At 34.6% G+C, this 13,717-nt stretch overlaps 1 protein-coding gene and 1 long non-coding RNA gene across 3 annotated transcripts; one reads left to right on the top strand and one right to left on the bottom strand.

Moving 5' to 3' along the window:
* Positions 1–428: 428 nt before the first annotated feature.
* Positions 429–2,507, top strand: LOC103963466. The gene is made up of 3 exons (XR_669720.3): positions 429–780; positions 1,590–1,675; positions 1,851–2,507. It is a non-coding gene; the product is annotated as an uncharacterized LOC103963466 (long non-coding RNA).
* A 2,055-nt stretch (positions 2,508–4,562) lies between these two features.
* LOC103963468 (UBX domain-containing protein 4) lies at positions 4,563–12,390 on the bottom strand. Of its 2 annotated transcripts, XM_009376292.3 has the most exons (12): positions 12,142–12,384; positions 11,420–11,567; positions 10,630–10,725; positions 9,703–9,779; positions 9,121–9,200; positions 8,438–8,498; positions 7,868–7,935; positions 7,647–7,728; positions 6,444–6,527; positions 6,260–6,337; positions 5,231–5,350; positions 4,563–4,855 (listed from the first exon to the last, which is right to left on the bottom strand). In XM_009376292.3, the coding sequence occupies exons 1-12, from the start codon at positions 12,307–12,309 to the stop codon at positions 4,679–4,681; spliced, it is 1,239 nt and encodes a 412-aa protein (XP_009374567.2). In that variant the 5' UTR covers positions 12,310–12,384; the 3' UTR covers positions 4,563–4,678. The 2 variants fall into 2 exon arrangements, with proteins under 2 accessions (XP_009374567.2, XP_048435525.1); XM_048579568.1 differs by lacking the exon at positions 6,260–6,337 and having other exon boundaries at positions 12,142–12,390.
* Between the last annotated feature and the right edge of the window lie 1,327 nt (positions 12,391–13,717).

The following is a 13,717-nucleotide window of genomic DNA, read 5'->3' as shown; positions in this document are numbered from 1 at the left end:
ACTCCATATCCACTAAATCCCCTTGGTTAAAATCACTTTTAATTATGACATCTTAAATACCAACTCTAAACTTCAATTTTTTAGGAAATTTGTCATATTGTAATATACTTGATGCATGAAATAATAGATAACTTGTGCGGCGCGTAAGTAAACCCAAAAACATTTAATTGAGTACGTATGGATTACCATGCACGTAGTCACACCCTTCCAATATTCTTCTGCGCATTCATAAAACAATGTATATTCTCGTGAACGTGGTATGTGAAAATGCTCTTAACTTGAGTTGTTTGGCAGTTATGTTCTTATTTTTTGTTTCTTTTGAGTTACCATTTGATTTTTTTTTTTTTCTTTTTCTATCAGCATTTTTTTTATGGCATGTTAATTCGTATGTTAATTGAAAATTTAAATTATATCAATAGTTAAATTTTTTTGCGTGGAGAAAGAAGTTGGTGAGCCTGTAAAAAAGAAAAAGGGATAAGGTTGGTGAATACTGAGTGGGAATATCTCTTGCAGACTTGCCAAACAGTACCCATTTTTTTGTTCTAGAACCCTCTATCCTCCCTATAAATTGATCCAGTAATTAGTCATTTGTACATCTTGAAAAACTCTTACATTGTGTTTTGGGTTCTGGTTGGGGATTTTATCTTCTAACATAGAATGGTAATTAGGATGTGTGGGGTAGCTCCAAAAACCCTAGATGATGAAGATGATGAGGATATGCTGGTGATCTTGATTACGATTCTCAACCAGTAATCGCATCCATGATTTACCAGAATTTAGGTATATTTTAACCCTCAATATGTAAATTAATCTAAGTTGATTGATCATCCTGCTATATCTAATGGTTTTTATTGACTATAAACTCCATAAAATTCTACAAATTTATTTGATAAAACAAAGAATTTCAACGAAGGTTTGATGAATCCTGTATTCGCCAACTTTACTAAATCTTCAAATATTTTTAGGAAAGTTCATTTGCATCTTTTCATTAAAATTTATTTTTTCAAAAGATAGATAACTTGTACGGCCCGCAAGTTTTCAAGGATGGGATAGGGGTTTCGCCAGAAGTATTTTCCTTTCTTCATCCCGTGCTTTTAGCCTTTTCGGTCTTGATTAATGTCATTTGTGTTTTTTTCTAAACTGTGTGGTCACTGGATCTGATAATTGATGTTTTTTCTTCTTCTGTATAATAAGCTAGCTATGTTTGTTCATGGCTAAACCTATTTAGGTTTGATCTGGTCATATATAATTTTAGTCTCTTGCCAATTAGCACAATTTTAGTTTAATCTTATTTTTTGGATATTTTAGTTTTATTTGGATACAAACTTTTAATTTACCGTTTACGATTTAAAAAAAATAAAATAAAAAATGGTTAGTAACTCTCTTTACATGGGATTGTTTTCTTTTGATTTTTAGTAATTTTACCCTTATTTAATAAATTATTCTTTTTAGAAATAAAAAAACTGAAGAGCATTTTTTATATTATGAACATGTTTTCACTAAATTCACAAGTTAGGTGCAGGTGATTGTGTTTTTTTAATTTATTTATCTAATTATGTTGCTTAATTAACGAATCATTTTCACTCCAGGATCAAGGAGATTGCAAGCAATCTCAGAGAGGAGGAAATCTACGCAATGCTCATGGACGTAGCATGCTTTTCAAGAAATGTTCAAGGTTTGGTTTTAATTTGATTTTGATAATTTCGTAGACTGGAAAAGTTGTTGGATTTTTTAATTTAGGGGTTTTTATACATTGAATTAATTAGGGGTTTTTTTTTATTATTCGTAAATTAGTTTGAATTTTCTGCAACTTTTTATTGATATATTTTTTTTAATTTATTAAAATGTAGAGGAGAATGGCTGGACTCCAACTTGAGTTAGAAATAACTTGAGGGCAAGGCCACGCCATGTAGCTACTGCCAGTGTTTCCTGTGTAACACTGTAGTCCAAGCGGCATCGAACCCCTCCATGTTTAGCTACTGCCAGTGTTTCCTGTGCGAAGTCATGGCTACTCGAATGACAGCACGAAACCCTAATCCTCCTCTAACAAACCTCACCCAACTACCCTCTGTATCTGCCAGCAAATGGAACCCAAACCCTGCGTCGGGCTTCACCCATAGTCAAACACCGCGATTTTTGTATAATCCCAATCTGCAGGCTGCATCCTTCTTCTCCTAATAGCTATCAAAATCCATGGATCCTTGCTGCTAATTAACAAACCTGGTGCCAAAGATGTTCTACTGATATGGGTAGCGACTTTGAAGACAGTACGTAGTAGGGATGGTGAGGACGCCGACTTCAGTTTCGGCCTACAATAAGGAAGAGATGAAGGACATCACCTATGGTTATGGCAATACGGGTTAGGCGATTCTGCCATGGCAGCTGCCCCTTTGTAAGTTTGGAATAAAATGACACCAAGTTCTACGGTCTAGTGATATTTATTTTGACTTGTAAGTGAGAGATTTTAAATTCGAATTTCGGGAATAACAAGTTGTGACAAATTTATTCTTCCATCTCTACTTGATGTAATATATCATTGTTATAAATAATAAATAAAAGTTTAAATGTTCTCATGTTGCAGGTTAATTGTTTTTTGTTACTGATGATTAATATTAGTGAATTTACTTCGACAACTCAAAATATCTATAATATACGTTGTCGTTTATACATGGGTTGTTTATTCACACTTTAAATATTGTTGAATACTTAGCATCTACTTTTTAATTAAATTTGCAGAAAACTAATGACATTTTTCTGGAATCAAGGGAATAAATTAGTAAGTATGTATAACTACTCAAGTTTGTGGAGATGAGTAGTGGCTATGAGAGAAATTTCCTAAATTGTAGATTTGTAGACATGTAGCGCCAACACCACTTGAAAATCCACAGAAAATGATAAAAGGATGAATGCTAATTTTTTATTTTAAAAACACAAACTTTAAATGCTTGGTTTCAAGAAATGTAGTTTTAACACTTTGGTGCACCTAAAGTTTTGAGTTTAATTCCCGGCAATAATAGTGTAAAATAAATAAATGTATGTCGCCATGCACGTAGAGCCTTGTTTCCCAATCTTATACTTCAAGGTATTTATGGGTTTGGAGACAAGAATAAATGTAAATGTTCTATGCTTTTTTTACATTCTGTACATCATATATATCGTCATCAAGTAAATCGTACTGGTCAACATATACAAAGATTACCAAAATTAACTTGCCATACAGTAACAAACGAAAAAAGAAAAACATGAAGAAAAGGAAAGGAACAGAAAAGATTGCAGAATCAACATATAGAGAGAAATGAGAGACATGCGTGGTATAGATAAGAATTTTAAAACCTAACCCTAACCCTAACCCTTATCTTTGAACAACCCTCCACAATATCGCCCAATTAATAAATTTATTATCATTGTTGGAGGGTTGGAAATTCTAAATTTGCTCAAAGCATTTTATAGCTGGTTTATTGGCATATTGACAATGGACAAAAACGTGAGAAGTATGTTTTGGATGTAAATTACACATTAGGGCAAACATTAGAAATAGAAAAAGATCGGGTTAATCGTTGTCTTTTGTTTAATCGATTCTGAATGAGAATCCAAGAGAAAATATTAATTTTAGTAGGTAATTGTTGTTTCTAAATTTTGAATAATAATGTATCGATACCATTTTAATTTCTTTTGTTGACTTATATAATTTTGTCGCCGTTTTAATGGGAAAAAAAAAAAAAAAAGCCATTTTTAAAGAGAGATCATACCATCCTCTCATTTGTCATAGGAATATTAATGGTTAAAAAAAAAAATTCAGATTGTCATTAGGTACAAGTTTAATTACTCAAATGTGTGAAGATGAGTTGCGACTAGGTTAATTAGGAGATAATAACTTCTGTTTTTTTTTTTTTAATATGAGCAGCAATTGTAGATTTTTATGCACTTACCTAAGGTGGGTGTATCCTACTAATCCGAGTATACTGCAAGTTTATGATATTAGTCTATCTCTTAAGCGTTAGTAAACTTATAAAGAAGACATAATCTTGATCTAACTAGAAAAATGTGCAAATGAATTCCCTGTCACTTATGTAAAAAAACATGTACAACAACATACACATAGAGTTTCGTTTCTCAAGCCTACAACCGTTTAATTTACTGAGTGTTTCAACTTCTATCTCTATTTAATTCATATTTTATAAACTATGACCGTTAACTTACTTAGAAATAATTCACGGAATTAATTTCAACTGTAACAATAGTTCTAGCGGTAAAACGATAATTTATTGAAAAAAGGCAAATTTAGATATTCAAGAAAACACACTTCAAAATTTATTCACTTTATCACTTAACACTATAACCCAGATGTCTAATTTTCAAAACATTTGATGGTTATTTTTATAAGGTTTTAACCAACTAGGACTGAATTAAAATCACTCCTACAGATTGAATAGTTTTTATTTAATCCAAAATAAATATCATAATAAAAACTGGTGAGCTAAACTTTAATCAATGGAAGCATGGAATTCGAGTTTGGGACACCTTCTAATTTCAAGAAGAGAAATATACGCTAAACCAAAAGGTAGTTGGTAACCGTCTTAAGTTTATTATGATAAGCAAATTTTTAGCAGTAAACCATATTTTAATCATGGACAAATTGGTGCTGTAATAAACAAATCCAAACATCAAACTTTTTAACTTAAAGAACACCGAAAAATGGATTCTTGATTGCAGAGTCGAGCTCAGACCCAGCTGAGTTCAGCACTGCCATGTCAACCTTGTCCCTCGGAAGGAACAAGAACTCGCCCCCTTCCATTCTCTCAAACTCGCACAACTCAAGAAACTTGACGCCGCCTTTTAGTGAGCCAACCCTTTCCTGTGTGGGCAGTGAGTGATTTGACAACAAAAGAAAAGACATAAGTTATTGACCAAAACAAGAAACATGGACATTGAAAGAGTAAACTAGACCAGTAAACGGCTCTGATTTTGATCGGATCGGCCCAACGGAATACCAGATTCGGATCATAATCAGATATTACTGGTTTATTTTGTAATATTATCACATCGGATTCCATTGGATTCGGATCAGATCCCAATCCATTGATAGGTCTAAGTATAACTTAATAGTTGATAGAGTGGTGACCACGGTATACGCAAACTTTAACAGGGAAGGGGAAGGAGAACAAAAATCCATAACGGGAAAGATTGGACTCAAAAGCGAGCTGTTTCTGTGCAAGATAAGTTGTTCTACCTGGAAAGATGGGTTAGTGAGTCGTATCTTTCTGAATTTCTCCTCATTAGGATTCTTGGCAACATTCCCTACAAAAGTTAAAAGAGTCTGGAATGCTCTCTTCACTTTTGCATCGTCCTCCTACACACAGAAAGCAGAAATAGGTAAGGCCATTGTCCACAGTCCATACAACATAACTTTGAAAAGATAAATAATGAGAGCAATTCTTTTCAAGCAATATTATTCTGCATTTTTGTTTGCTTCTTTTTTATCATTTCATAAAGCAACTTTGGTTAAACTCAAGGGTCGGTGTGTGAGTGACATTAAAAAAATACCCAAGGCCTCATTTCGTATATGGAGGATTGGAAAGGAAAGAATAAGCCACTATTTAGGTAAGTTGATGGAGGATATTAAAAAAATTGTGACCAATTGGAGGTAGGAGATGGATTACTTAAAAAGAAAACTTATCCATTCCGATCCTCTCCAAAATGGTCCGATTAGAACGGAGATGCTTTTCTTCATGTCTAATCCTATCAAAATAAAAACTCATTCTCCTCTACCTTCAATATATCTTTAAGTTATCCATTCCAATTCAATCCTAGACACCAAACAAGTCCTAAATGAGCAATTGACACTTAACTTTTGGGCCTCGTTTGTTAGAGAGAATTAGCTTGGATAGGACTATTCACTATACTAAAGGCATTTTGAAGGGAGAAATAGATGACAATTTCCCTATTTTTGTCCAAGTTGAAGGTTACTTACGAAGAAAAGTTGTCCCTTTTAATCCTGCCATTTTTGTGAGGATTATTAGAGATATCGTTTCTTCATGAATAACCTTCAACTTGAACAAAATATGGAAGTTTTCATCCTTTTCTGGCTTCAAAATGCCTTCAATATAGTGAACAGTCCTATCCAAGTTGGTCCTCTCTATCAAACCTCGACTTGTTCCAGAACTGTATGTGGTTCTCTAGAAAGTTGCTCAATATGAAGAAATTATAATATTGTTTCTTTCCTAATGAATTATTTGACCTTACGGGCAACTGTTTTTACCTTGTGATTCTGCTTGAGAGATCGCAAACATTCTCTCATTTGCTCTGCTTTTGTGGCAGGCCTTATAGGCACAAAGCTCTGCACGTTAGATACATAAATACGACAGAAATCACATTCCTACAGACTTCAAACAATTTCTGAATGGCATTCACTAGGCAAATAGTATATACAAACAAGCTCTTGCCTTTCTCTCTTCCACAACAGGTGCAGCAGGTTTTGCAGTTGAAGGATCCTCTACTGGCAACCCAAGTTTCCTCCTCCTCTCTGCCTGTGAAGAGTGATGAAGAAAGACGAAAACTGATTTCTTATTTTATAAAAAAATAGCAAGATAGATTGACAAGGGGAAGCAATTCCTAAAATGCTAAACAGAGAAATGGGATATTTTGGGCCCTTGATTCTTTCATTACTTGTCACGTGAGATATAGCAAGGCTTTGATGGAAAGCCATGATCACAAGGCTTAATTGTAAACCCATCATAGTTTGTGAGTGTTTTCAATAAACTTTAAAAGGAGGGGTGGGATAGAGGTGGGTATCTTCTTTATACGAATCTGAATGCATTCACGATGCATGTTAGTTAACCCTCCTGCTATATTTTAAGTTCAAAATGTGAAAGGAAACACAATATTCAGATTAGCTGTTTATTTGACCAACTATGGGAATTCATTGGGTGCACGTTATAACTTGACTTATATGCAATCGGTCCCACTTTCACATACTTTCCAGTGCACAAAAGTAGGGTACCTTGTATGCTAACTAAAAATGTCTAATTCAATGGCATGTGCACCATTAAATACAATCCTTTCACTAGTTATCTCTCCTTTTTATCTGAAGAGGTCTTTGTGCCTCTGCAAGAGACAAATAAACCAATAAAATGAGACCAAAGACAAAAAGTCTTGCAAAAGTTTCTAACATCTGAATGAAGATATTCAGAGTCTCCATTGTAAGCCAGACTCCGTAAGCCCTACAAGATAGGTCAGGATTTCAATGTCAAACATGCCTGGTACGGATCTACTTGTATATGCCTTCAGACTAACTCCTACATTTCTCGGAATCTCAGTCAGTTCCTTGAATTAAGAGTTCAAACAATGCTTTTCTCTGCCTATTATTTCTTCGACTGTTTAGCTCAATTTTAAGGTTTCTTCTGCAAATATAATTCAGAATTGATTTGGAAAAACAAAACAAAAGACATACTTCTGGTATGGCTCACGGTCTCCTAGAGGAATATTTTAAACACATGATTAAAGAATGCAAATTTACCAAATTGCACTTAAAGCCTGTAAAAAACAACACTGTACAAGGACACATCTGAAAATACGATACTCACCCAAAAACTTAGCACTGAAAACTTTTGTACAATATTAAACACAGTGATTAAACATATCTTTACCTTATCTTCCTCCAACTTTTGACGAATCTTTTCCCTAGCTCTTTTCTCTTCGTCTTTCTCTGCTTTTCGCAAAGCAATAATCCTATCACAAAGAAACATTTCCATGCCAATGGAAGACGAATTCAGGTAATGAAAGGGAAAAAGGCGATTGATGTCATTAAATGGTAGATTGAAAAACAAGCACAAGATGTAACACAAAAGATTCAGTAAATGAAGATAACCTTTTTCTTTCATTGTCTTCTTCTATTCTCTTCGCTTCTAGGAGTTCCTTGCCCACTCGAATCCTCTCCTGAAGAACCACATACAGAGAAAAAGGAATCTATCATTTACATTTGATCAAAACACTAGTAGAATTGAAAATTGAGAGGCTGTATTATATATTGTACACAGTCCTAGCTTCTGAAGGTTCCTCATAAGTTTTTAAAGTAAATGAATCCACCAGAAATACTTGAGCAATGGGCATAAATATCTAGAAAACTAAAATTTAAACATATGTTCTCCTTGAATTGCACAAGCAAAAATAGGACCTCATCGAAAAAGCCAATTCTTTTATTGACATCATATTAACAAAATAAGGGGAAATATTATAAATTGTCAAAATTAAAATTAAAATTCTTCATAGGGGAATATGAAGAAACAATACTTAATGGTGAAGAAGGAAAAGCATGTCCAACAATTTGTCTTTTGTGGTAAAAAGGAACAATACTTAATGGTGACGCACACATACATACAGTTGGAAAAGGTTACTCCTGCAATGCAATTATGGACAAGAGGGAAGACATTAAAGGTACCTTTTCTTTCTCTCTTTCCATTCTCTTCTCTTCTTCTTCTTTCTTCTTGCGAGCTTTCTCCCTTGAGGTTGGTTGGAAAGAATTATAAGACAAAAGTTAAGTAGTGAGAAGCACTGAGCAAGTCTAAAGCAATTTTCAAACATGAGTATTTTCCCAAAACCGCATTGTCAAAGAAAAAAAATTAAGCAAAACTAAAGGATATATATTTCAAATGTTGCAAACATAGCATTACAGATTTTGGAAAGATACCAACAAGATAAGTTCAAGTACAAGGAAATTTGAAATCAAAATCCCTAGCACGAACATTACCCCCAAATCAATGGATTGGTGAACAACCAGTTGTTAATGTAAAAGGTTCAAATAGCAGAGTACAATTTCCAACTAGGGGGACTGAATTTTCAAGTGATTAGTTAGCTCTCAGTTATAAGATGAAAGCAGAAAATGGGAACTTCAATCTACACCTAAACCTTGCACATCCTAGTATATCAGATTCAACATGCAAAACTGGAACTACAGCATCCATGAAAAAGAATGAGATAAATATTCTGATTTCTGACAAGCAGCAAACTAGAATCAGCAAAAACTTTGGTATCAAGATGATCTAATCTAATCTAATCCTTTTTTTATCTAATCGAAATGAAGCCATCAGTGACACTAACAATTCATGCATAAAGAAACACTACCTAAGCTCTTGTTGCTTGGCTTTCAATTGTTCTGGCGTGAGAGAAGGTTTTGGAGCCTCAACTTTGCTGTTGATTGGTACCTGAGCACAAGCAATCACAAGTCTTAATGAACATAAATTATCCCTACCACCAATCTCTCCTCATAACGTTTCTTTCACCTCCTGATGCAGGAGAGAAGTTCAAAATTCAAAAAAATATATTTGTTTTAGAATTAAATTAAAATTTGTATTAGTAATAGAATTTACAACACCATTTATTACAGGACTCCTCAAAGACTCAAGAAGTTCATATTCATAGCCTTCTAACGTTATTCAAAGAGCACCACAACAACAAACCAAAGAAACAATTCCTAGACTTTGCTTGAAGCAAAATAATGCATGAGAAAATTTCAACACGAAATTTGTGAGCTTCCAAAAAATATATTTATAGAAGTTTATTTGTATAAATGCTACCACTATGATATGATGTCAAACATAACTAATGTCATCAAGTACCTACCTACTGTATCCAATCTTTTGCAGAGAGAGAGAGAGAGAGATGCAAATAGTTCATATCTTATCAAGCAAAATAAATGTATCTTACCAAAGGCATTTCATCCATGTCCGGATCAGTCTCATGTTCAACTACCCAATTGACAGCAGCCTCCAAGCTCGCATTACCTAAAAACCCCCAAAATTATAGGCTGAGAGAATTGAAATTGTAACATCATAAACTTATATCATGTGTAACAGTTTCAAAAGGAAAATTCACAAGCCCACAACCCTATAGACGATCAAACAACTATTGCTAGGCAGTTTTACCAAACTAACCAGAGATAGCAGAATGCAAAGAATTGCATAAACCGTGGGATCCAAATCCAATCAACTAAACATTCACAATAGGGTTTTCCATCCAATCATTTAAGATCAAGAAAGAGAAAGAAAAGAATAAGAGAAGAAAACTAAAACGATGCACAGGAGCAACTTTCATAAATTATAATTCTGGTGCCTTCGTCTTTGCAGCCTATGTTTATGGGTTCATATAGGCGTCTTCATTCCATTTCCCCTATGTAAATAGAAAATGTTTTATTTCATATAATCCACCGTCGGTTGTGTAATGGCAGCCGGAGAGAGAACAACCCAGAAATTATAAACAAATGAAGCTGGATCCTAAACATCAGAGGAACATCAAAAGGAGTCCCCAGCTAAATTGTGACACTATCAAACTTTAATATTTGAATTTAAAAATTAAAAAAAAAAAAAAAAAAAAAAGCCTTTACTACTCAAGAAGACATCTCCTCAGATCTAACAACAAAAGAAGTTAACATCAGATTTTTTAACACTTAACCCCTATAAGTGGCGATATTCCAAATAATAGATTGACAAGCCTCCAAATTATTATAAGAACCCGTCATCTTTGTCAGAGGAACAAAAGAGTGGGAAAAGAAAAATAAAGCCACTAATAGTGAGCCCAGAGACAGAAGCTTTAATCTCAGCTTCAAAGAGATTTTAATTTTTTTCATCAGCTCACCAGAATAGTGAAGTGCACGGGTTGCCCGCGCTGTTGAAAAGCCCATTCCTTCAAGTTCCTCAAGCAGCTTTTTGTCAACCTCTGGAACGACCATTTCTAGATGAAAAATATTGAATAAATCAGGTACAAATCGAATTAATAAACCAGACTAGCAAAAATAACTAACCATCAAGAAAAAAAATATAACAATCGCAGTATGTTTCCATTCATATATAGACAGGTTATAAAGCCTGATTCAGGAATTGAGTAGAAAAACTAAATTCATTTTCCATATTGATCTACAACCATTAGTTTTAAGCCCTGGCTGCTGACAGACTTCCTGATGAATAATTTTGAAGAAAGACCACTAATATTTTCTTAAGGAAGAAAGACCAACAACAAAACAACAAATAGAACTACATGTTGTCATATATTTAGACTCTTAATTCGAATATAACTTAGATACACAGTCTATCTTAAGAAAATATAAAACCAATGTGAAGGCATGTAATCGTAAGAAAATTCCATCTACTACTGAAGGTACAAAATCAACCCAAAAGGAACCAAAGCCCCCTTCAAACAAAACCGGTTTGCCAATAGCAAGAAGCCATGCACAAGGAAAATAACAGTCCCACAGCATCCAAACAACAAACCTCTAGTTATCGCTACACAAGCTCAACAAACTCATACAGTAATGTAGCATCTACCCAAAACTGTACAAATAACAACCTATTCCTAAAAATTAAATGCCTTTCAAAATACAAAACTACAAATTCCATGCTTTGACTTCACACTAAACTGGAAGAAGTACCTTCTGCCGCATGGCTACTTGCACCAACAGCCTCATCGGACCCTGAAGGACTTGCCTTTGGAGCCTCCAAACTTATCGGTTTAGCTGCATCCACAGTCTTATCAACAAACTCGGTGTGCCCAGTTCTTTTGGTGTGCAAATCACTTTCCTGCACAATCAAAGCACCAAAACAATTTGCTTTATTGCCAAGAAAACATTAGTCTAATCTTTAATTCACCGAACATAAACCTATGCTGTAATCATTCATTGAACTCGGTATCCTACTACATTGCTCATTCTCTAACCCCAAATAACCAAAAGATCTTTAAAAAAACTCTCGAATCCAAATGAAACTGAATTTTAATCCACCAGAAATAACATAAACAGTTTCAAAATTCAATGATAAATCCATTAAATATCTTAATCCAACAATAAAGACACTGAATTCCAACTAATGCATGTGAAAATTAAGCTAAAATTATACTGACCCAGATAAACAAATCACTAAAAAGGCGAAATTAGAAAGAAAAAACAAAGGAAATTCAGATAGAGAATAAAATATGATAAAAAGTTCCAAAATTCACAAGCAAATTCATCAAATATCTTAATCCAACTAATGTACATGAAAACTAAACTGAAATTCTACTGACCCAGATAAGCAAATCCAGAAAAAATGTGAAATTACGGGAAAAAAAAAGGTTCAAAATGCGATTGAGGAAGAAAGAGTGAGGAAGTATATATACGGTTTTGGATCGGCATGGTTTGCCGCAAGAGGAGCAGACGAGGTTGAGAACAGCTTCGGTTGACTCAGAGAAGTTCGAGTGGGAGGTGAGCTCGGCGTGCTCTTGGGCTTCCTCCACCGACCTCAGCAGACTCCCGCAATCGCCGCACTTGAGCGATACGCCCGCCATTGATGATTGTCTTCGTTTTCACACCCTCTCTCTCGGTGGTCAGTAGAAATCAGAAGTCACTTGTGCAGTTGGCTGGCTCCTCAAGTTTTCTCCTCCATTCTCTCTCCTTTTTTTCTTTTAAAATAAGGAAAAGCGAAGTGGGTTGCTCGACCTAAGAGCTCAATCTGCCACCAACAAAAGCCCCAAAGCCCAATTTTTATCTCAGCCCAGCCTTTAGCCCAATCCAATTCTCAAAAGCCGAAGTACCAGTTTGGTAATGCTTAACTTTAAAAAAAGGGGTGTGGTATCCACACACCTCTTTTTACTTCTCACACATCTTTTGTTAATTTATGTCCATTGATCTTCTTCAATTCATCCGATCTAACAGCTGAAAACTGAAAATGTGTGGAAGAAGTAAAAAATGGTGTGTGGATATCACACCCCTAAAAAAAAAGCACAAATGAAAAAATGCATCCAGTTTTTTTTTTTGTTTGGTAAACTTTCAAAATCAGTTTTTTTTCATAGTTTTAGGTGAAAAAAAAGCTAAAAAGGCAAAGAAACAAAACCCAGCTTTGGAAAACCAGCTTTTTATCACAATACACAGGTGAACAGTGCCGTTAAATTAATTTCTCAAACTGGCAACCTTACCCTCTCTTTATCCTTCATCCCAATTCTGGACCCCCTCCCCCTCATTTCTCTAGTCAGCTCTTCGGTGCTGTACTACCCAAATTCACCACCCTATCCCCTCCATCTCTTCTTACTCTCCAGATTCGCCACCCCATCTCTCTCCCAATCCCCACCAAATACACCTATTGCCACCTCGCAGACCATGATCCCAACCCACTCCCTGCTAGATGATAACCCAGATTCCACCCACGCATCCGCCATCGCACCTTCCAAAACATGTAATGCCCTAGAAATCGAAATGCAAGAAAAATAAATGGGAGTGAGGACGAAGGTTCTAGATTGCCATAACTGAAAGAGAAATGCGAAGGGACGAAGGTGGGTGAGGACTTTGAAATTTCAAGAGGGATCATTGATGAAAAATGGAAGAAAAGCCATAAACATTTTGGCATAACGAAATATAAAGAAAGAAGAATGAAAAAGCTAGAAAGAAAAGGAAACAAAGAAGAAAGGAAAAAGGAAACAATCATGAACTTTTTGGTAGAAAGAAACAGAAAGGAAGAAAATCCCATAAGTTTTTTGTTTTTGTCGTTTTTTTTTTTTTGTCATTTTACGCAATCACAATTGTTTTACATAAAATATTTATCAAATAATATAACACTTCTTTTTTTTTATTAAAAGCATTTATATAATTATTGCTACCAAACACTTTACTGCTTTATTTCACAACTGCTTATTCTTACAGCACAGCAGAAGCAGCTTTTTTTCAAAGCACAACAATACCAAACTAACCCGAAATCAAGTC

The sequence above is a fragment of a genome, unplaced genomic scaffold (genome assembly GCF_019419815.1).
Source record: "Pyrus x bretschneideri cultivar Hongxiangsu unplaced genomic scaffold, Pyrus_bretschneideri_v1 Contig14, whole genome shotgun sequence".
Classification (NCBI taxonomy): Eukaryota; Viridiplantae; Streptophyta; class Magnoliopsida; order Rosales; family Rosaceae; genus Pyrus; species Pyrus x bretschneideri.
The sequence above is the reverse complement of the archived record's forward strand: the minus strand, read 5'-3'. Positions and strand labels throughout refer to the sequence as shown.